A 22,176-nucleotide genomic window follows, 5' to 3' on the forward strand; every position below is an offset into this window, starting at 1 on the left:
CTTTGCTGTACAGCAGAAATTAACATAACAAGGTAAGTCCACTATACTTCGATGAAATATTTTTTTTTTTTAAAGAGGCAAGGGCTTCCCTGGTGGCGCAGTGGTTGAGAGTCCGCCTGCCGATGCAGGGGACGCGGGTTCGCGCCCCGGTCCGGGAGGATCCCACGTGCCGCGGAGCGGCTGGGCCCTGGACGGTCGTTCTCAATCAAGGGTGATTTTATCAACAGGTGACAATGCCTGGAGACATTTTATTTATTTTTTTTGCTGTATGTGGGCCTCTCACTGTTGTGGCCTCTCCCGTTGCGGAGCACAGGCTCCGGACGCGCAGGCCCAGCGGCCACGGCTCACGGGCTTAGTTGCTCCGTGGCACGTGGGATCCTCCGGGACCGGGGCACGAACCCGCGTCTCCAGCATCGGCAGGCGGATTCTCAACCACTGCACCACCAGGGAAGCCCCCTGGAGACATTTTAAATTGTCACAACTGTGATGGGGGGAGGGAGGCAAGTGGCCTCTAGTGGGTAGAGGCCAGGGATGCTGCTCAACGTCCTACAAAGCTCAGGGCGGCTTCTACTCCCCAAGAATTATCTGACTCAAAATGTCAGTGGTGCTGAGATTGTGAAATCTTGGACTAGGGTAATGAATGGTAGTGGAGGTGGGGATACGTGGATAGATTTTTTTTTTTAATATTTAAAAAGTTGAACTGACAGGGCTCGCAGGGACTGAGGCAAAGGAAGACCTCAGAATGATGCCAGGATATGGGCCGATGTTGGTACCACAAAACAATAGCACTTAGACAACTGAAAAGGAGAGGGTTTGAGATGAGAAATAAGAGTGCTGCATGAAAAGTCAGATACTAAGTTTGAGATGCCCATTATGTATTCCTGAGTAGATGTCAAGTAGACAGGGAAGGATTGAAATCTATAATTTATGAGTTATCAGCGTGTTTCTTTATTATTGTCGTGTGCCTTGTGATCATTTATTGTAGTTTGTCATTTAACTTCATTTTGAAGCCACTAGAGACTCGCGGGAGGTCGCAGAGAAATGGACAGTGATGTCTCACGCATTCCAGTGTTGGCATCTTACACAACTGTAGGACAATATGAAAATCAAAATGTTGCTCTTGGTAGTGCAATTCTGATCACCGATTTCAAAGTGTGGGCCCGGGGGGAAGCTCCCCACACCACCAGGCACTTCTCCACGCTAGCTGGGCATCCTACAACTCCACGCAACTCTGACTCCACCTACCTGGAGACAGTGTCAGATCCCACAGCTTAAGGGCTCAGTCCCACAAGACTGCCCCCCACCCCCGCTTCAGACACCAGTCACAGGTCCATGTTGTCACTTGTGCTTCTGACTGATGGAGTGTAGATCGGACGTTCTCATGACCCATTCCTTGGGTTCAGTTACTTTGCTAGAGTGGCACACAGAACTCAGAGAAACAGGCTACTTCTGAGATTACTGGCTTATGATAAAAGGATATAACTCAGGAACAGCCAGATGGAAATGATGCGTAGGACAAAGTACGGGGAAAGGGCTTGGGGCTTCCATGCCCTCTCTTTGGGGAAGTATGAACCCCATAATTGTGGTTTTTAAGGAGGCTTCATTCCATAGGCATGACTGATTAAATCATTGGCCATGGGCGACTGACTCAACCTCTAGCCCCTCACCCCTTCTGGGAGGTCAGGGGTTGGCTGAAATGTCCTACCTTCTAATCACATGGCTCACTCCCCTGGCAACCAGCCCCCATCCTTATTTGCCTTCCAAAAGTCACCTCATTAACAAAAACTCAGGTGTGGTGGAAAGGGGTTCGTTATGAATAGCAAGACACTCATTTCTGGCTCTGAAGTGTTTTCAGGAACTGAGGACAAGAGACCAATATTAGAACAAAGATGCTCCCATTGCTGTTATCACTCAGGAAATTCCAAGGGTTTGGGGTGCTGTCAGCCAGGAATCATGAGCAAAAACCAAAATATATACTTACTAGAAATCACAATATCACATGTAGCATGCTTTTTTTTTTTTGGTACGCGGGCCTCTCACTGTTGCGGCCTCTCCCGTTGCGGAGCACAGGCTCCGGACGCGCAGGCGCAGCGGCCACGGCTCACGGGCCCAGCCGCTCCACGGCACGTGGGATCCTCCCGGACCGGGGCACGAACCCGCGTCCCCCGCATCGGCAGGCGGACTCTCAACCACTGCGCCACCAGGGAAGCCCTGTAGCATGCATTTTTAAAGTCATGGATGAAATAGGACATCCAGGGAGAGTGATCCTGATGCATTCCAAGATTTAGGGGTCAAGGGCAGAGGCGGAACCATTAAAGATGAAGAAGAGTGTCTAGAAAGGTCGAAGGAAAACCAAGAAAGTAATGGTGTCCTCTGTATGCTATGGGCAGCCCGACTCCGGCAGGTACCTTCGAGATGGCAGTTTTAGGTGACAGGGGAAGCCAGACTGAAGTGTTTCAAGAGGAAGGGGATGGGACTTCCCTGGTGGTGCAGTGGTTAAGAATCCGCCTGCCAGTGCAGGGGACACGGCTTCAAGCCCTGGTCCTGGAAGATCCCACATGCCTCGGAGCAACTAAGCCCGTGCGCCACAACTACTGAGCCTGTGCTCTAGAGCCTGCGAGCCACAACTACTGAGCCCGTGCGCCACAACTACTGAGTCTGCGTGCCTAGAGCCTGTGCTCCACAACACGAGAAGCCACCGCGATGAGAAGCCCGTGCACCGCAACAAAGAGTCGCCCCCGCTCTCAGCAACTAGAGAAAGCCCGCGTGCAAGTGAAGACCCAGTGCAGCCAAAAATTAATTAAATGAATGAATAAATAAATTTATATTAAAAAAAAGTAGGAAGGGGTGACTGAGCACACCAAATGCTGCCGAGCAGGCGGCATCCAAATGAGATGAGAATAGAAATCACCTATGGGTTTTAGCCATTTGAGATCTTTGGTGATCCTGACAAGAGTTTGTGGGATGTAGGGATGGAGGCAAGATTGGACTAGGATGAGAAGCATGGACGGTAAATAAAGGGCAGTTCCTGTGACCTGAAGAACTTTTCCTGTGAAGAGAAGAGCGAACCCTCAGGGTTTCCGGGAAAGCGGAGGAGGGGAGCTGATGGTCTCAGGACCACCTCCAGGAACCTTTGGGCAGCTGCCTCCAGAAGGGGATGGGTTGGTCCACAACTGGGGTAACTGAAGGGTCCCCTGGCTCCACTCTGTTTCCACCTCTCCCTGGCCGCTTGGCTATAGATATAAAGCTGCCCAACTGACCTCACCTGGTACGGGAGACCTCCTCGCCTCCACATCTCAGGGGTCAGCTCTGAGCTTTGAAGGCGTATCTAACCCTGAGGGCGGCCCACATTCATCGGTGGGGCATGTGAGACCTCTGGGTTGGTCTGGAGGAGCTGGGGATTCACCGACTGGTACCCTTCAGCCCCAGGTGAAGCAGATGGCCCTCTCTCCCTTTTCTGTCTGATGGGGTAGCACGGAACAGTGTGGAGGAACCCACAGAAGGCCTGAGATGTTACCACTCTCCTGGTTCCTCCTCCCATTAGCCCCATAGAGGCATGGAGATGCTCCAAGGCAGAGGTGAGGCTGCATCTAAGCTTTGGGGGTGGGGAACCTCCGTTCCCAGCTCCTTCAGGGCAAACCCTCAGCGGGACCCAGGCGTCCTTCCCTCCCTCTTACTCCTCCCCCTGAGAGGCCCTTCCTCTGTGAACTTGACAGAAGGAAGGCTGGGATGTCCCTGGGGATGCAAGGGCTCCCCTGGGAGAAGGGAAGCCGCTTCCCCCAGAGAAAGCCCAGGTTGGGCGGTGGGGACCCGGGAGTAGAGTAAAGAGCAGGGTGGATGTTACGGGCTGGGTTGCACTCCCCCTACCCCCAAGTTCATATGTTGAAGTCTTAAACCCCAGTCTCTCAGAATGTATATTGGTAGACAGAGCCTTCAAAGAGTTAGTTCAGTTGAAATGAGGTCACAGGGCAGAGTCCCAGTCCAGTATGACTGGTGTGCTTCGGAAGAACACACATACACACAAGGAAGACCAGGTGAAGAATGGAGAGGACGGCCATCTCCAAGTCAAGGAAAGAGACCTCAGAAGAAACAAACCCTGCTGACACGTTGCTCTTGAACGTGTAGCCTCCAGAACTGTGAGGAAGTACATGTCTGTTGCTTAAGCCACTCATTCTGTGCTCTTTTATGACGCAGCCGGGGCAGACTAATACGGTGGATTCGAGCACAGGGATAGTTATATGTCACTTCCTCTGGGAAGTGTCATTGCTTTTCTTTACTTTGCCAGGAAGTAGTGACCACCCTTTCCCCAGGGCCCAGCATGAGTATCTGTCCCAGCGTGTGAGGGGGCAGGGCATTTATGAACACTTCGGTGCTCGTCTGTGTCTAAGGATCTTCGTTTACTGAGCTGGGTTCCCTTGAGGTCAGACACTGTCTCACTTACCTATGTGTGTCCCCCTCCGCCATATACAGCATGACAGCTGCCACGCGCAAGCTTCCAGAGCGCGGAGGTCCAACGGGCAAACACAGTGTCTCTACGCGACCAAGACACGGAGTCATTCCAAGGTGAGGGGAGCAACAGTCCACGTCTGGGGGAGATTAACGGACTCGCTCCACAAATCCCATGCCCCTTCCATTGCCTCAGTCTCCCACCACCAGCATCACCCCCGGGGTGTGTGTTCTCATCACAGCAGGTGTCACAAATGTGTGTCGTCCGACTGCGAGACAGAAGGGGAGACCGGGAGGCAGGCAAAGACCTTGGGGTGGGTGCTCCTGGGGGACCGGGAGTCAGTGAGCCCATCAGGGAGGGTGAAGGGGCAGGGGCTGAGACCAGCCTAGGGTTGCCAGGTTGAGCCAATAAACACGCAAAGCGCCCAGTTAAAGTTGAATTCCAGATCTCAACCACGAACGATTTTGGTAGAAGTATATATCGCATGCCATCTCTGGGACATACTTCTACGAAAAACGTTCCATTATTTACCTGCAAGCCAGTTCTAACCGGGCATCCTGGCTTTCACCTGGCAGGACTAGCCCTGCACTCCCATGCTCTGCCCCTGAACTCCACCCTGCCCCCACCCATCGCCGTCAGCAGAGGCCCCGGTAAGAAGGGCTTACTGGAGACTTTCACTTCTGCTTCCCCAACGGTTCGGGGTCCAGCGGGACAGTCCCCAGCTTCCACCCACCCAAAGCCAGGCCCCAAGTCTAGACACATGTCCTCCACTCCCTCCCCCGGAGATGACTCGGGAAGGTGACCAGCTCAGGGAGCCCGGACGCCAGGCGCGCCCCCCAGGAAAGAGTGAGTTCAAGTGGGCGGGATGGGGGTGGGGAGGGTCCAGGAAAGGAAAGTGAGTGGTGTGGGTCTCAGCATCAGCAGCTCATTTCACGCGTCGGCCCACCAGGCCTCAGCTTCCGCCTTCGGTTCTTGCGCAGTACCAGTCACAGCATCTGGGGAACGAGCGCGTCCCAGGGCAGGTCCAAGCGCCTGAGATGCTCCTCTTGGCTGTGCTGTGGGCCGGTGAGTGAACGAGGCGGGGGTGCCAGGAGGGGCCCGGGACTGGGGTTGCAGCTTGAGCCTCTCTCTGTCTCCCCATAGGGTCATGGGCTCAGGATCCCGGTTTCCAGCTGCGGGTGCAGGAGCTGGTGAGGGTGCAGGAAGGCCTGTGCGTGGCCGTGCCCTGCTCCGTCTCCTATCCCGCAATAGGTTGGATTCCCTCCACCCCAGCTTACGGCTTCTGGTTCAAAGACCAGACCACCACAGACAGTGATCTGCTAGTGGCCACAAACAAGCCGGGTCAAGACGTGCAAACACAGACCCAAGGCCGATTCCAGCTCCTTGGCGATGCCAGACAGAATTGCTCTTTGCTCATCAGAGATGTACGTATGGAGGACAGTGCATTGTACTTCTTTCGGTTGGAGAGAGGCCATTACGTGCGATATAATTTCATACAAGACAAGTTCCGTCTGGAGGTGACAGGTACGGAACTGGCTCGAGCTGGAATGGGGTGGGACCCCCCTCCCCCCTTCTCATGCTGGGGAGGGGCACGGACCCTGGGGGACCCCCCCGGGAGTACCCCCATCAGGGTCTAGCATCACACCCTCTCTCCCTCCGTCCCAGCCCTGACTCAGAAGCCACAGATCTACATCCCAGAGACTCTGAAGCCTGGGCACCAGGTGACACCCATCTGTATGTTTGACCGGACCTTTGAGGAATGTCCAGCCCCTACTCTCTCCTGGAGGGGGGCCATCGTCTCCTCCCGCGAGGCCAGGCCAAGAACTTCCTACTTCTCAGCCCTCACCTTCACACCCAGACCCCAGGACCACGGCACTAAGCTCACCTGTCGAGTGGACTTCTCCAGAAAGGGACTGAGCACAGAGAACACCGTCCTACTTAGCGTGGCCTGTGAGTTTGGTGGCGGGAAGGACATCAGGGTGCGCGGACAGGCACGGGGGATGCGGAGGTGGAGAGAGGCAGCCGGGCGAGGACGGTCAGCCCTCTGCGGATCCGCGGGGAGGAAGGCGTGGAGTCTGGCGACGCTTGCCCCGGCCCAGGGAGAGGGAATGGGGATGCCGTCTGGACCTGTGTCCGTAAACACATCTTTGGCACTCATTTGTCACGTGTCTTCCCGGAGGAGAGTCACGCTTTCTTCTCCCTGGGGGGGGGGGGTACTCTCTGGCGGTGGGGAATCTCTCATGCCTCCCCAAAGCCAGCTCCCAATCCTGTTACAGATGCCCCCAAAGACCTGGTTATCAGCATTTCCCAGACCGATGTACCAGGTACTGAGGGCCACTTGGGGGTGTCAGGAGGGCGGGGGAGTGGGGTTCCCCCTTGAAACCCTTCTCTTGCGGGCTCTCTCTCTCTGCAGCCCTGGAGCCGCAGGGAAACCGCCCCCATCTGGAAGTCCAGAAAGGCCAGTTCCTGCGGCTGCTCTGTACGGCTGACAGCATGCCCCTTCCCACACTAAGCTGGGCCCTGCAGGACAGAGTCCTCTCTTGGTCCCACCCTTCGGGCTCCGGAACCCTGGAGCTGGTGCTGCCCGGGGTGAAGGCTGAGGATGCGGGTCGCTACACCTGCAGAGCTGAGAACAGTCTTGGCTCTCAGAGCCGCAGCCTGGAACTCTTCGTGCAGTGTGAGTGTGGCCAGCAGGGACCTGGCTTGGGGGAGGGGTCGGGGAGGAGGGAGGGGGCTGAGGGCAGGGTCCCAGAGCTCTAAGGGGAGGGGACCTGGAAGCCCAGGCCTATGCGGCTAGGGATTCTGCTTCCAGCTCCGACTGCGGTGGGCGCGGGGGCGGGGGCGGGGGATTTCCCCACGCCCCCAAGCAATTCTCCAACATCAGTGGCTTGCGCTACAATTCAACTCAATTCTGACGCTATCTACCCGGAGATCCCACAGGTTAAGGGATCACTTTCTGGAAACTGGCCCCGCCCCTGCTTGGGGTTGGTTCCCCTGGCAACAAGCCCTCACCCTTGGGCGCTTCTAAAAGTCACTTCCTGGGCTTCCCTGGTGGCGCAGTGGTTGAGGGTCCGCCTGCAGATGCAGGGGACGCGGGTTCGCGCCCCGGTCCGGGAGGATCCCACGTGCCGCGGAGCGGCTGGGCCCGTGAGCCATGGCCGCTGAGCCTGTGCTTCCGGAGCCTGTGCTCCGCAACGGGAGAGGCCACGACAGTGAGAGGCCCACGTACTGCAAAAAAAAAAAAAAAAATTTAAAAGTCACTTCCTTAACGTAAACTCAGGAGTGGTGGAAAGGGGTTTGTTATAAATAACAAGGCACATTTATCACACTTACCTACCATTCAGGAAATCCAAGGGTTTTAGAAGCTCTGTGCCAGGAATAGGGACAAAGATCAAATAACGGTTTCTGATTATAAATCACAATATCTTAGGGACCTGCCCTTCTTACCGGTCTATTCCCTTGGTCATTCATTTGAAAATCACTCAGTGGGTGATTCAACCGCCCTCCCCCTCCCAGCCCTTCACCCCCAGGGACGTTCCCTTTGCCCAGATGGAAACCCCTGGCTTGTTTAGGGTCAAGTCCCCTGTCTCCGTTTCAGATGCCCCAGAGAACCTGAAAGTGATGGTCTCCCAAGGAAATAGGACAGGTAGGAAAGGGGATCCGAGGAGCCAAACTGGGAGGCCAGACGTCTGGAATGTCAGCAGGAAGAGGGTGCCTGTGCCCTCAGCTGTTCATCCATCGTGCCTCTTCCCTCCCTAGTCCTGGAAAACTTGAGAAATGGCACATCTCTTCCGGTCCTGGAAGGCCAAAGTCTGCGTCTGCTCTGCGTCGCTTACAGCAACCCCCCAGCCCGGCTGAGCTGGGCCCGAGGGGGACAGACTCTGAGCCCCTCCCAGCCCTCAGATCCTGGGCTCCTGGAGCTGCCTCAGATACAAACAGAGCATGGAGGAGAATTCACCTGCGGAGCTCAGAACCCTCTGGGCTCCCAAAGTATCTCTCTGAGCCTCTCCGTGGTCTGTGAGTGCAGGGGACCCCTGGGGACAGGACACCTGGGTCCAGGGGTGGGGAGAGGCACCGCTGACTCTTCTCCCTCTGCACAGACCCCCCGCAGCTGCTGGGACCCTCCTGCTCCCAGGAGAATGAGGGTCTGCACTGCAGCTGTTCCTCCCGAGCCCGGCCGGCCCCCTCCCTGCGCTGGCGGCTGGGGGCGGGGCTGCTGGAGGAGAATTTCAGCAACGCCTCCTTCAAGGTCACCTCCAGCTCGGCTGGGCCCTGGGCCAACAGCTCCCTGAGCCTCAGCGAGGGGCTCAGCCCTGGCCTCAGACTCAGCTGCGAGGCCCAGAACAGCCACGGGGCCCAGAGCGCCACTGTCCTGTTGCTGCCAGGTCAGGGGCCAGCTGGACGCCCCCTGGAGGCGGGGGCTGAGAGCGACGGCGACAGGGTCCTGGGGTTGGGTCAGGAGCTGCGGGGCGGGGACACGGGGGCGCCTGTGGCTGGGGAGGCGGGGCGGGGGGGGGCGGGAATTAAATCGGAAAGCCTGACCCTTGGGCCTGGGGTGTAGCGGTTTCCAAGAAGTCGCTGGGAAGGGGCTCTAGGTAGAGCCCTCTGGAATGGGAGCCGGAAGCCTGAGCGCCCAGTGGCGGGTGGACGTGAGGACCCACGGGGATGGGAAGGGCTCAGAGGTGGCTGACCGTTTCCTCGTGCAGATGAGAAGGGATTCGCCTCCAAAGCGTTCTCCAGCGGAACGTTTCTAGGAATCGGCCTCACGGGCCTCCTTTGCCTCTGCCTCATCCTGATCATGTGAGTTAGGAGGCAGCGATGGCGGGAGCGTGGGATCTGGGACCCCTGGAAAGGGGGGCGGGGCCGGGGCGCACATCAAGGCGGGGCGTTCCCTCAGCATGAAAGCTCTGAGGAAGAAGTGGACCCAAGCAGAGGTTCCGGCCCCGGCCCCGGGAGAGACTCCGAGGTCCAGGCTGTCACGGAGGAGCACGCTCCTGGATTACATCAACGTGGTCCCGAAAGCGGGCCCCCTGGTGAGTGCCCCCAACCAGCTGTCTCTTCTCCCCCTTCTCTGGCTCCCTCCCGTATACCCTCCTCCCCAGCCCCGCCCTCGCCCTTTGCCCGAGAGGCCCGCGCGTGCTGGATTCGAATCCGGATTCTGGCACTTGACCTCTATGAGACCTTGACCAAATCCCTCCCTCCACTGAGCCGCTATTGCTTCCTCCTTGAGAGTTGGTTTGAGGATGACAACGCGTGTTATCGCCTAATAGGTAGCAGCTATTCCATTATTACTACTACCAACGACATTACTAAGTAAAATTAACGATGTCACCCAATGATCAATATCACTGAGACACGGTATGTCCTAGTGATGATTAAGGGTAGGGCTCTGAAGTCAGCCTGCTTGGGTTCCTGTCCTCTTTCTTCACTGTGTGTTCTGGGATGAGTCACTTAACTTCTCTGTGCCTCGATTTCTTTAACTGTAAAATGGGGATAATGGTAGTGCCGACCACGTAGGCTCATTCTGGGTATTCAGTATGCTTATTTTCTACTTGTAAAGCATTTAGAACAGTACCAGGCACCTAGTAAGGGTCGGGTAAATGCTGGATATTTTCAGGAGAGAACATCTATACGCAGATGATTCCAAAATTTACATCTCCCAGACTCATCCCTGAACTCTAGACTCATAGCCAACTGTCTAGGCAGCATCTCCGTGTGGATGTCTAATAGGCATCTCAAACTTAGCCTGTCCAAAACCAAACTCATGACTAAGCACCACTTAAAACCCTTCTCCTTCATCCTCTGCATCTTAGCAAATAGCACCCCGTTTGCCCAGCTGCTCAAGCCTAAAGACTTTAAGTCATTTCTTACTCCCCTCTTTTTTATCCCCCCCCCACAATGAATCCATCTGCAAATCTCCTCCCAAATCCATCCAAACCACTTCTCCCCCCTCGGTTGGATAGAGCTTAGGGACCAATAAAAAAAAAAAGTGAAAAATGCCCATTTCAGATGGTCGCATATACAGGATTCCGTGTATATAACACTCTCAAATGATAAGAGTGTAGAGATAGAGGACAGGTTAGTAGTTGTGAGGGGTTCGGGACGGGAGGGTGATGAGAAGGACAGCAGGAGGGAGATGTTTGTGGTGATGGAGCAGTTTGCTGTCTTGGGATGATGGTTACACCGATCTCTCTGCATTAGTTTGCTAGGGCGGCCATAGCAGAGAAGCACAAGCTGGGAGGCTTAACCACAGACCTGTCTTTATTGTTTGTTCCTGTCCCGAGATGGGAGGCGAGCTCAGCGAAGGCAGGGTCTTTGTTTCACTGCCTGATGTAACCCCAGTTCCTCAATCGGTGCCTAGCACGTGGTGGGGCCTCAAGTATTTGTTGAATGAATGAATGAATGAATGAAGGATGGTCATTTTTCCCTTAGGCTCAGAAACAGAAGGCCAAACCAAGCAGTCCTCCCTGGGCCCCCGCTCCAGAGGCTTACCCCCCGGAACCCAGAAAGAACCAGAAGGAACTCCATCTTGTTTCCCACAATTGTCCAGGACCCAAATCGTCCACTCAAGCCCCAGAAGCAGAGAACAACCAGGAGGAGCCCCATTATGCTGTCCTCAACTTCCCAGGCCTCAGACCATGGGACACCCAGAGGCCCAAGGATGCATATCCAGAGTATGCTGAAATCCAGTGCCCCTGAGGGTCTACTGGGCTGGAGGACCGGGATCCAGGCCGGGGAGAAAGGCAGAGCAATTGGGAAGAGGAGAACAGAGTGTAGTCTGTCTGTCTTTCTGTCTCCCTCTCTCCCTCATTTCATCGTCCAAGGATGGGATGATCCCATCCCAGATCCTAGCATTTTGGAACAGCTTGATGAATATCTCCAGAGCGGCCTTCTCCAAATACACTGTTCTAAGCAAGGTAAAGCTTTTCCTCTGACTAAACCTAGGCACCACCCTGGCTGAATACTCAACAGTCTCAGTTTCTCAATGGTGGGAGGACCTTTAACGATGATTAAGCGCTCATCTTTGCCAACCTCACAGGTCAAGTCTGGGCGGCTGCCTATTTTGCTGCCACCTGTGAGCCAAGAGTGTGTTTTACATTTTACATGGTTAAGGGGAAAATCAAAAGAAGGATGCTTTATGATGCATGGAAATGACTTGAGATTCAAATTTCGGTGTCCGTAAATAAAACTTTGTTGGGGTGCAGCCATGCCCATTTTTTTCTGTATCTCCTATGGCTGATTTCGGGCAGAGTGGAGTCGTTGCCCTGCTAAGCCTAAGATCGCTAGCCTTCGGTTTAGGAAAAGTTTGTGGAATTTTCATGTAATGTAAACTCACCCACTTATTTGTACAGAAGAGCAAACAAAAGCGGAGGTCCAGAGAGAGTTCAAGAGTAGCCAAGGTGACACTGACTAGCTCTGGGACTAGATGGAAGGTTTCTAGGGTGAGGACTTGTAGGGCGAGCAGACTTGAGTGGCAGTTTAATACTAAGAGGGAAGGAATTAATATTTTTGAATACCTGCTATGTATCACATTGTGAACCAACTGTGGTGTAAGATTTACGAGTATCTCCATTGGAAAGATATCTGAGACTCAGAGAGGTGAATTAACTTATCTAAAGACACACAGGAGAAATCGGCAATATCAGGGGTCCCACCCATGGCTGACTCCAAAACCACTGCTCTCCCCTCTTTTTCATATTCCCTCCTGAAGTGGCGCTTTTGAGTGAAAAGGACTCAAAACTCAGGGCAGAATGTGAGGATGGTCAATCATCTCAGATATAAAGAGAGGCTAGCTGGACACCTCATCTCAGCAGGAAGGAGTGGTCAGGCTGTGTCCATGAAGCTGGCCTCTGTTGATCTTTTTTTTCCTTTCTAAGACCATGGTGGGGCAGTGGGGGTGGAGGGGATGTCTTTACTCCTTGGAAGGATAAATGCAATTAGATAAAGAGGCAAAGAAAAGAAAGAAAAAGATTCTGAGTTGGAATTTTCCAAGGAAAATTATATACAGATATTATACAGATATTATCTCTATTATACAGCTGGGCTTTATACAGATATTATCTCTATTATACAGTTGGGCAAACTGAGTCATGAAAAGGTTACAGACACATCCAAAGCCACAGGATTAGTAAGATTTGATTCCAGAGCCCAGGCTCTTGGTCATGACCTTATATTGGCCTCTTGGTGGCTTGTTGAGCAGAGGGGACCTGATAGGAGTGGTGGCAGGTGCAGTATATGGAAAGGACAAAGGACTTGCACTTGTGTCCAGATTCTACTACTTACTAATCAGAATAAGTGTAGGCACGTGACTTTCTCTCTCTGAGCCTCGATTTCCCCATGTATTAAAATGAAGGTAACACCCTTACTTGGAAGGCTTGTTATAATGATTGAATAAGAGAGTACAGATGAGGGGGATGGGACAGTATAGGGGTAGGGGACTAAGAGGTACCAACTCTTAGGTATAAAATAAACTACAAGTACATATTGTACAACACAGGGATTTTAGCCAACATTTTACAATAACTATAAATGGAACATAACCTTAAAAATTGTGAATCACTCTATTGTACACCTGTAATTTATGTAATATTGTACATCAACTATACTTCAATAAAAACATGTTTTTTAAGAAAAAGAGAGAACACAGATGAAGGCACTTTATAAACTGTAAACTGTTACCCAGACTTTAAGTACGATGATCTGAGTATCAAGTATGATGAGTTATGTATGGTGCATGTCCTTCTTTGATTCAGAAGAATAGAGAAAGTTATCATCTTACATTTGTTTAATGGCAACTATAGTGTTTTAAATTTTCTCGGCCTGTGGAAGGTATTAACTGACTAGCCCAGTTGGCTGAGTCATGGAGCTCCAGTCTGCAGGTGGGATGCAAATAGCTTTGGAGAAGAAGGTAGCAAAAAAGAGCACTGTGCTCACTGTGTCCTAAGCGCTCTCTGTTTTTCCTCCATAGTCACCCCCGGAGCCCGGATTTGGTAGTTACTGCATATCATGATATGGTAAGGAGGCCCACGCTGACATGTTTTGCCTCCTAAATGTGCCAGTGCCTCTGTGTACTGAATAAAATAAAAAACTGAACTAGCTGCAAGCACTGAAGTTGGCCACCAGAAGCCAGTATACCCAGAGTAATTGAATTACAGACCCATGGAGTAGGATCAGCCAATGCAACTGCCTCATTTTTTTTAAACATTGTTTAAAAATTGAGGTATAGTTGATGTACAGTATTATATGTTTCAGGTGTAAACATAGTGATTCACAAATTTTAAAGGTTATACTCCGTTTATAGTTATTATAAAATATCAGCTCTATTCCCTGTCTTGTAAAACACATCCTTATAGCCTATTTATTTTATACATGGTAGTTTGTACAACTGCCTCATTTTATAGATGGGGCTTCGAGAGGGACAGGTTCACACGACAAAATAGCAGAAGTGACATTCAACCTCAGACAGGTCCTAAAAGGGATGACCACTGCAGGTCCTAAATTCCTTTTAATAAACTTAGAGGGGGCAGAATGCCGGAGGGGCCTCTGTTTCCCTCCCTTCCTCTGCCCCCAAATCCTGCCGAGCTACCCTTCAAAATTTGTTTGACCTGGGAAATTGCAAGATTATGTTGCTAGGACAACAGGTTTGACCAAGGGTCAGTAACTATTTTTTAAAAAAATTATTTTATTTACTTTCGGCTGCACTGGGTCTTCATTGCTTTGCATGGGCTTTCTCTAGTTGCGGTGAGCAGGGGCTACTCTTCTTTGTGGTGCACGGGCTTCTCATTGCAGTGGCTTCGCTTGTTGCGGAGCACGGGCTCTAGGTGCATGGGCTTTAGTAGTTGTGGCACACAGGCTTAGCTGCTCTGCAGCATGTGGGATCTTCCCGGACCAGGGCTCGAACCTACGTCCCCTGCATTGGCAGGCAGATTCTTAACCACTGCGCCACGAGGGAAGCCCGGGGGGGTGGGGGTGGTCAGTAACTTTGAAATACATGTGTTAAAGTCCTGACTTCTGCAATAACGACTTGGGACTTGGAGTGGGGGGTTGGGGGAGGAGGGTGTTGTTGTCCAGTCCTCTTGGGAAAAGGCAGGTGTGGGTGGATAGACACAGCGACAATGACAACGGGCTTGGAGCCAGTAGACTCAGCTTGGCGATTCTGCATTGCCAGATGCTCTCTATAGACAGTTAATTGGAGACTATGAATGCCAGGAGGTATAACTAAAAAATAGGTCTACGTTTCTGATTTCTGACTCGATCGTGCTCTGGTAAAACTCTTTTTCTCATCTCCTAACAGTATCTCAGACCTTCTGTAACTGCCCAGTCAGCTCTGATTATTAAAACTCAGGCTGGTCTTAAATCTTCACCTCCAACTCCGTTTAAATCCCATCGCCTCCCCTCTTCATCCAATAGAGGTTTTAAGGGGGAACTGGACGCCATGGAGAAGGAAGAGAGACCAGTTGTCCCTGAAACACCCCCCATTTCCCAAAGTATTGGGGCCTAGGGGAGGGACACCATGTATGGGGACAAGTGACTCTTGACCTAACAGCAGTGGCGTCTTGTTGGTGGAAGCTGCTTCTCTGGCTAATCCTGGATGGTGCTCTGAGTGGCAGGTGTCCAAACACTGGCTCTGTTGTGGAGCAAAAATGTGAGGACTTGGGTGGATGGGTCTGATGAGGTTTCCTTGACTCCTGCTGCTTCTTTTTTTTTTTTGAATGGCAGTCACCTTAAAAAAAAATTCTTTTTAATTGAAGTATAGTTGGTTTACAATGTTATATTAGTTTCAGGTGTACAGCATAGTGATTCAGTTATATACATATATGGAAAAGAATATGAAAAAGAATATATATATGTATAACTGAGTCACCTGCTGTACAGCAGAAATTAAACACAGTAAGTCAACTATCCTTTAATAAAAATTTTTTTAAAAAGCCTTTCTAAAGACAATAAGAACACTTTGAGTAACTAAACTTTTATGTGGAATGTATAAGGTAAAGTTCACCTAGTACTTCGAGTAAGCATGATTATAAATTATAACAACAGACTCCTGCAACATATAGTATGATTCTAATGTGAAAATTTCTGGTGCATTTTAAATAAAGAACTGGTGAAAACCTTAAAAAAAAGGTTATCATGACGAAGAGGCAGCACAAGAGAATCTGGAGGGATGATAAAAATATGCTGGATCTTGTTCGTGGTGATGGTTACATGGCTCTATGCATTTGTCGAAACTCGGAACTGCACACCAAAAAGAGTGAATTTTACTGTATTAAAAGATAAACAATACAAATGCAAAACAAACAGAGCACTTTTTAAAAGATTATGAGAATTTAAATGAGTTAATGCAAGTGAAAGTGTCCAAGTGATCTCCCTTTCTGGGGCCCTTCGACCTCCAGACTCCCACTGTCACTTGAGCAGACACTTCTAGCAAATCCCAGCTTCCAAGCAGTCTAAAAAGCATTCATGACAGCCACATAAACCTAGGGGCACTCATTCCAGCACAAGCCTCAGCCCACGAATCTCTCACGCCAGTAACTTCTTGCCAAGCATCCCGGCCATTTTCTAGGGGTAGTGGAAAATAACCCCAAGACTGGAAGGGGCCCTAGGTTGGAGGGGTTGAACGAGGGGGTAAGGCTCAAGGGAGAGAGCAGGGCCCTCAGGGATCTCCTGCAGGGGGACGGAAGGCGGGGGTGGGGTCGGGGTGGGGACTTAAGGGAATCCGTGAGCCCTGTGGGCTGGGAAGTCCCTGAAGATCGAATCTTGGGACTTTGACAGTCCGAGTCCTGTAGGGGGCAGTGAAAGGAAGAGACTGGTCCTAAGACTGGTAAGGGGCAATGAGGCTCCCTAGTGGGCCAAGAAGACCCCTGTATGGGACTCCCCTCAGCCTGGAGACTCCTCTCCCCTCCAAGCTTCGCTCAGCATCGCTAGGCCTAGGCTGGGTCTCCCTGGACGCGGACGATGCCACCGTGCCGGAGAGCAGACAAGGGACACTGCTAAAGGCCGGGGCAAAATAGTCAGGTACAGCTCGGAGAAGGTGCGGAAAAGGAACAGCCAATCAGAGGGCGAGAGAGAGAGAGACAGAGAGAGAGACAGAGACAGAGAGAGAGAGACAGAGAGAGACAGAGAGACTCGCGCTCAGAAACGTAACCAATCAAAAAGCAGCGAGGGTGCTAGCCCCCACCCCCCCCACCCCATCCCCGCCCGGATTTGACAGACAGAGGGAGGAGACGCGGAAGCAACGTGTGCTTACCCGCCAATCAGAGCTGAGGATTACGTCTCGCGCTGTTCACGTAACAAGGAGTGGGAGGTGCTCAAACCTATTGCTGCAGGCGTTCCCCAACAAATCGGAACCTTCGTTCCCTCCTGACGCAGGAATTGATTGGTTACTTTTCAGAACTTGCCTGTCAATTTTGAAAGCTGGGTAAACGGCATTTTCTTAGAGGCGCAAGAACACGCCTCCACTCTCCCAGCTCGGGGAGGAGGGCCTTAAAGGGCCAGGTACATGGTAAGTGGCGAGGTCGGACCCTGACGGCAAAAATCGGAGGAACAGTAGCAGAAACCAGAGGAACAGTAACAGAACAAAACCAGAAGCAGTGCCGTTACGCTGGAATTGAGTTTTATGTCGCAAAAAAACAGACTTAGCTTACTTTAGGTCAAGAGCTAGTAAGAAGCGGAACGAGGATTCGAACGCTTATTTCGGAGCCCTGTACGACATAAGCTTCCTAACCGGATGGATGAGACCTGCATGCTAATCATAGTCGCCAGAAAAGGAAAGCCAGCCTTCTTGGTAAAAATCTTTAGATTCCAGCCACCTAGCCTTTGCTCACTCCGTTTCTTCTACATCAAATACCCATTCACCCTAGACCTAGCCCAAAGGCCACCTCCTCTAAAACAAAACAAAAACCAAAAAAACAAAAACCTCTCCGACCTTCTCCCGCACGCCCTGCAAGCGAGCAACAATGTTTTCCTGGCCCCCGACCTCCCCCTGCCCCTCCTTGCCTCCAGGCAACGTTTAATCCGCTTCCGGCTCTCACTGTCCTGTTCCTCCCCGTGTCCCGGCTCCCAATATCCCAGAATGTTATTGTCCATCTCTGTGTCTGTCCCCCACCTCTCAAGACTGAGAGCCCTTCGAGAGCAGGTACCGGTTCTGCGTCATCTCGGCGTCACCAGCATCATCCAGCACAGAACTCGAAAGCTAGTCTCGGATTTCTCATCCTTAAAGTGGGATGTTGTGAACTTCGTGTAAGAAAATTCATATTCAAAGGCGCCGCTCAGGTTGAGAACTTTGCATCATCCTTGATTCCCCACTACTCATGTCCAGCAGCCCTGCAGCAAATCCTGATGGTTCTCCCTCCAAAATGCATCTTAAATCTATTCACATCTTCCCATCCCCACTACCCCCACCCTCCTTGGAGCCGTCTCCACCCACGCCTGGAGGATGGCAGCATTCTCCCTAGGCTTCCTGCTTCCACTCTTGCGTTCCACCACAACCCACTCTCCAAACTGCAGGCACGGTCCTCTTCTTAAAACATAAATTATGTCACACTTCTGCTTACAAATGTTCAAAGTCATCTCAATGTTCCAGAATTTTTTTAAAAAAAATTCCAAAGTCAACCTAAAAGGTACTTACCATACAGTCTGGCTCCTACTTGTGTCTCCATTAAGCACAGACTCTGGAGCCAGGGTTCAAATCCCAGTTGTGCTGAGGAGCTCCGTGACCTTGAGTAACTTACTTAGCCTCTCTGAGGCACAGTTTGAACCTCTGTAAAATGAGGACTAAATAAATTGGAATTATTCATTAAAATAGACCTCTAGTTTGTTAAAAAGAAGAAACTGACCAGTAGTCCTCAAAGCTGTCAAAGTTGTGAAAACCAAGGCAAGACTGAGAAACTGCTGCAGAACAGAGGCGACTGAGGGGATGTGATGACTCAGTGGGATCCTGCCTTGGATTCTGGAACAGAAAAAAGAGGACATTCGGGCAAAAACTGGCAAAATCCAAATCAAGTCTGGAGTTTAGTGAAGGGTCTTAAGAGTCATGTTGGTTTCTTAGTTGTGACAAATGTTCCATGATAATGTAAGAAGATAGCAGGAGGGGAATCGGGGTGAGTTACAAAGTTATCTTTGTAACTTTTCTGTAAATATGAAGGTATTCCAAAATTTTAAATACATATATATTTTCAAAATAGACCTGTCCCTCTCCTCCTAGCTTATTGCTTCCCAGTCCCTGAAACACTATGTTTGTTTCACCCTGAGGAACCTTTGCACCTGCTTGTCCCTCCACTGGGAATAATCAACTCCCAGGTCAGCTGGCTGCATCCCACAGTATCCTCTAACCATCTTATCTAAAATAAGACCACGGGGGGCTTCCCTGGAAGTCCAGTGGTTAGGACTCTGAGCTTCCACTGCAGGGGAACGCAGGTTCCATCCCTGGTCGGGGAACTAAGATCCCACATGCCCGGTGGCGTGGCCAAAAAATAAAAAATAAAATAACCCTCTGCCCCCTGTGCCTCTATATCACTTGTCCTGTCTTTACACCTTCACAACCCTCCTGCATATGGGAAATGTACTGTGTCTTGTGTGTTTCTCTCCCAACATGTAAAGTTTCATTAGCGTGCAATGTATTTTGTCCCGGGCTAAATTCCCGGCCCCCAACCTGGAGCGTAGCATATAGCAGGCACTGAATAATATTTCTTAAATAAATACATATGAGAATGACTGTTGCTTCTCAATAAAATACTACCACGACCACCAGCAATAACAATAAGAAACTCTCATTGCTTGAGACTTATTGTAGCCCAGATCATGTGTTGACTACTTTACACACGTGATACATCCTTTAAACCTCACGAGATCCTAGAAGGTGATATTAGCCCTGTTTCTCAAAAGCACAAGAGACTAGAAGGGCTTAAGCTCACAAAGTTAAGTCAGAGACAGAGCTTAGAGTGAAACCCAGCCTCTAAGATTGCCAGGCCATCTACTAACCCCTCTGCTCCCGGGAGTATCCAATGTCCAGATTTCCCTAAATGTCCCTTTAGTCCTAAAGAACACCATCGGGTCCCCTGAGGACACGGCCCAGAAATACAGGTGGAGAGAGAGGAGGGGGCCAGGGACTCCTGGGTCTGAGAGAGGAGAGGTTGGGGGCCTGGACTCCTGCGTCTGAGCGGGGAGGGGCCGGGGGCCTGGACCCCTGGGTCTGAGGGGGGAGGGGCTGGGGGGCCTGGATTCCTGGGTCTGAAGGGGGAGGGGCCGGGGGCCTGGACTCCTGGGTCTGAAGGGGGAGGGGCTGGGGGGGGCCTGGATTCCTGGGTCTGAGGGGGGAGGGGCGGGGAGCCTGGACTCTTGCGTCTGAGGGAGGAGAGGTTGGGGGCGGGGACTCCTGGGTCTGAGGGGGGAGGGGCCGGGGGCCTGGACTCCTGCGTCTGAGGGGGGAGGGGCTGGTGGGCCTGGATTCCTGGGTCTGAGCGGGGAGGGGCTGGGGGCCGGCACTCCTGGATCTGAGGGAGGAGCGGGCTCCGGCGACCGGCTCCTGGGTCTCCGGGAGGCGGGGTCTGCGACCTGAGATACGTGGGGTTGACGGACTGGAACCCCGCGAACTCAGCCCTGCACGCTTTCCTGCGGCTCAGCACGCCCCGCAAACCACGCCCCCTTTCTGACAAAGTCCCACCCATCTTCTTCCAGATGCTTCCTCCCCTCACTGGGCCCTGGAGAAATCGAGGCAAAGGTGCTAGAAAAGACTTGAAAGACCCCGGTGAAGATGGAACAGCAAAAGGAAGGGACTGGGCCAGAGGGGTGAGAGATGCAAGACTTCCCGCGGGGAGCACAAAGACGCAGAAAGAGGGAGGACAGAGAAAATCAGAGAGTTGAACAGACCCAGAGAGTATCAGGGAAAAAAAAAAAAGTCTTGGGTATCATCACACAGAAACAGAATCTTGGACGATCTTGGTGACAGAGAGAGTTGAGCGAGATGCTTAGAAATAGGGAGAGAGCTAGACATATATTTGTGGAACAGAGAAATTTCGAGAAGGAACCAGGAGAATTGAACCAGCCGTAGGGCTGGAGAAATAATAATTGTCCACATTTATTGAGCACTTCCCAGACCCAGCCCTTTAATAGGCATCTTTGATACCACCAGAAGCTATCTCTTGGTATGAAAAAGTAAGGTTCGGAATGGGAAAATGATTTGCCCAAACACACCGCGAGGGAGGCAGCCTGGAATGGGAACCGCGTTCTGTGGGGTGCTGAAGCTCTGACAGAGCTGTCTGTCTGTCTGTCTGTAAAGACAACGGGAAGAAACAGAGAGAGAGAAAGGGGCCGGGGAGTCAGAGGCAAGCTCAGTCCTGAGGATGGGGAGAAATGGCCTCCTGGGAGAAGCCATAGACCCACTGACCTGTCCTTTTGTCATTCTAGGAGCAACGTGCCGTCCCCAGGGACTGAGTCGCTGCCGCCTGCACCTTTCCCAGCCCTGTTCCCTTCTCTCCCGGGCACCCCAGATCCAGCTCACCTGGGGCTCCCCGAGAGCCTGGCCTCTGTCACTGTCCCCATTCGTCTGGATGCCCTCTCCTACCTCCTGCACAGCGCCCTGATGGGGGCCTACACGCTTCAGCAGTCCTTGCCCTCCTGCCCCTGCGCCCCCCAGGCGTGCTGCACCCAGCCGCGCGCCGCCAAGAGGCCGCCCAGGGGACGCGGGGGCTGGGACGTCCGCCGCAGGCCAGGCCGGGGTCAGGGCCAGCGGCAATGGGGACTTGGGAGGGCTGGGCAGGCAGAGAGGGGCTGGGTGGGGAGCCCTGGGGCTGGCCCCAAGACCCCGCCGGTGACGCTGCCATCACCAGCACCACCTGCCCAGGGTGGGAAGAAGGGCGCCCAGGGTCCGGAGCCGCCCCTGGAGACGCCGCCCGCTGAGGACTGGGAAGTCGAGTACTAGGATCCTGAGGATCCAGCACCCTGGACCCCGGAGGGGGCCCTTGAGGGTCACCGGGAGGGTGTTCCTGGAGCCCAGGTGACCTCGGCCCTGCCAGAGACACCCAAGAAACATCCTGCTCCCCTCCCTTGTCCTCCCAAAGCACAGCCTCAGGAGGGGGTCCTGCAAGTCACCTGGTGAAACCCAGACCTGACCTAGGATCCCAAGCCAGGGACACAAGCCTCGTCCCATTCCTGACACTGTTCCCAGCTACAGCGACAACGCTCACCTCACTCTCAATGCTCAGGGCTCCTCCGGCCATGTCCAGGCCCGTTCCTAACCCCAAAGCCGTTCCCACCTGCCTCTGCCAGCCCATCCCCCCGCCACGGTGAACCCCGCCTCCCCCAGCCGCTCACCCCCATTCCATTCTCCATCTCTGCCCTGACCCATCCTCATCCGCATCTAGCTAAAGGCCAAGCAACCCTCATCCTTCATTTCCCCTGCGCTCCAGCCCTGTCTTCAACCCCAGCCAGCCCCGCCTCGCCCGCAACCTCCTTCCTGTCCCAGCCCCAAAGGCGACATGCCCTGTGACCCCCACCTGCAAAGAACCCCATTGGCCCAACATATCCAGACACCTGCAGCCCCACCCCATTTCCTGCCTTTGGGGGAGCGGGGCCGGGTTGCACAATAAATGGCTGAGTGTCCCTATGTCTTGTGTCCGCGTGTGCTTACGCAGCTTGGGCTGACCCCGAGGCTGCCCTGCAACGAGGCCTGTGAAAGGCTGCTAGGGTGGCTGGGAGGGTCACCGAGAGAGGCCGGCGGGACCAGGGGCTGC

The 22,176-nt window shown here is 52.6% G+C and overlaps 2 protein-coding genes and 1 long non-coding RNA gene across 24 annotated transcripts in view; 2 read left to right on the forward strand and 1 right to left on the reverse strand.

The window, feature by feature from the left end:
- The window catches only part of SIGLEC10 (sialic acid binding Ig like lectin 10), a 61,203-nt gene extending 49,552 nt beyond the window's left edge, over positions 1-11,651 (forward strand). For 6 of the 19 annotated variants that reach the window (XM_067018779.1, XM_067018781.1, XM_067018775.1 and 3 more), the window contains 12 exons: positions 4,471-4,563; positions 5,397-5,512; positions 5,591-5,971; positions 6,113-6,397; positions 6,724-6,771; positions 6,861-7,124; positions 8,046-8,093; positions 8,207-8,464; positions 8,548-8,832; positions 9,154-9,247; positions 9,345-9,480; positions 10,880-11,651. In XM_067018779.1, the coding sequence (XP_066874880.1) occupies positions 4,472-4,563; positions 5,397-5,512; positions 5,591-5,971; positions 6,113-6,397; positions 6,724-6,771; positions 6,861-7,124; positions 8,046-8,093; positions 8,207-8,464; positions 8,548-8,832; positions 9,154-9,247; positions 9,345-9,480; positions 10,880-11,146 (2,274 nt within the window). In that variant the 5' untranslated portion in view covers position 4,471 and the 3' untranslated portion in view covers positions 11,147-11,651. Of the gene's footprint in view, positions 1-2,853; positions 3,579-4,470; positions 4,564-5,154; positions 5,294-5,396; positions 5,513-5,590; positions 5,972-6,112; positions 6,398-6,723; positions 6,772-6,860; positions 7,125-8,045; positions 8,094-8,206; positions 8,465-8,547; positions 8,833-9,153; positions 9,248-9,344; positions 9,481-10,879 lie in introns of those variants that run through there. The other 13 variants (XM_067018774.1, XM_067018786.1, XM_067018789.1 and 10 more) reach the window with 9 other exon arrangements.
- On the reverse strand, positions 2,186-17,790 carry LOC136793023 (uncharacterized). Of its 4 annotated transcripts, XR_010837735.1 has the most exons (5): positions 17,444-17,790; positions 7,785-7,814; positions 7,460-7,675; positions 6,333-6,574; positions 2,186-5,619 (listed from the first exon to the last, which is right to left on the reverse strand). It is a non-coding gene; the product is annotated as an uncharacterized lncRNA (long non-coding RNA). The 4 variants fall into 4 exon arrangements; XR_010837734.1 differs by lacking the exon at positions 7,785-7,814 and having other exon boundaries at positions 6,333-6,647; positions 17,553-17,790; XR_010837736.1 differs by lacking the exon at positions 7,785-7,814.
- C18H19orf84 (chromosome 18 C19orf84 homolog) lies at positions 17,210-22,041 on the forward strand. The gene is made up of 3 exons (XM_059044287.2): positions 17,210-17,231; positions 20,123-20,233; positions 20,852-22,041. The coding sequence occupies exons 2-3, from the start codon at positions 20,199-20,201 to the stop codon at positions 21,363-21,365; spliced, it is 549 nt and encodes a 182-aa protein (XP_058900270.1). The 5' UTR covers positions 17,210-17,231; positions 20,123-20,198; the 3' UTR covers positions 21,366-22,041.
- Positions 22,042-22,176: the final 135 nt, after the last annotated feature.

The sequence above is a fragment of the Kogia breviceps genome, chromosome 18 (assembly GCF_026419965.1).
Source record: "Kogia breviceps isolate mKogBre1 chromosome 18, mKogBre1 haplotype 1, whole genome shotgun sequence".
Taxonomy (NCBI): domain Eukaryota; kingdom Metazoa; phylum Chordata; class Mammalia; order Artiodactyla; family Physeteridae; genus Kogia; species Kogia breviceps.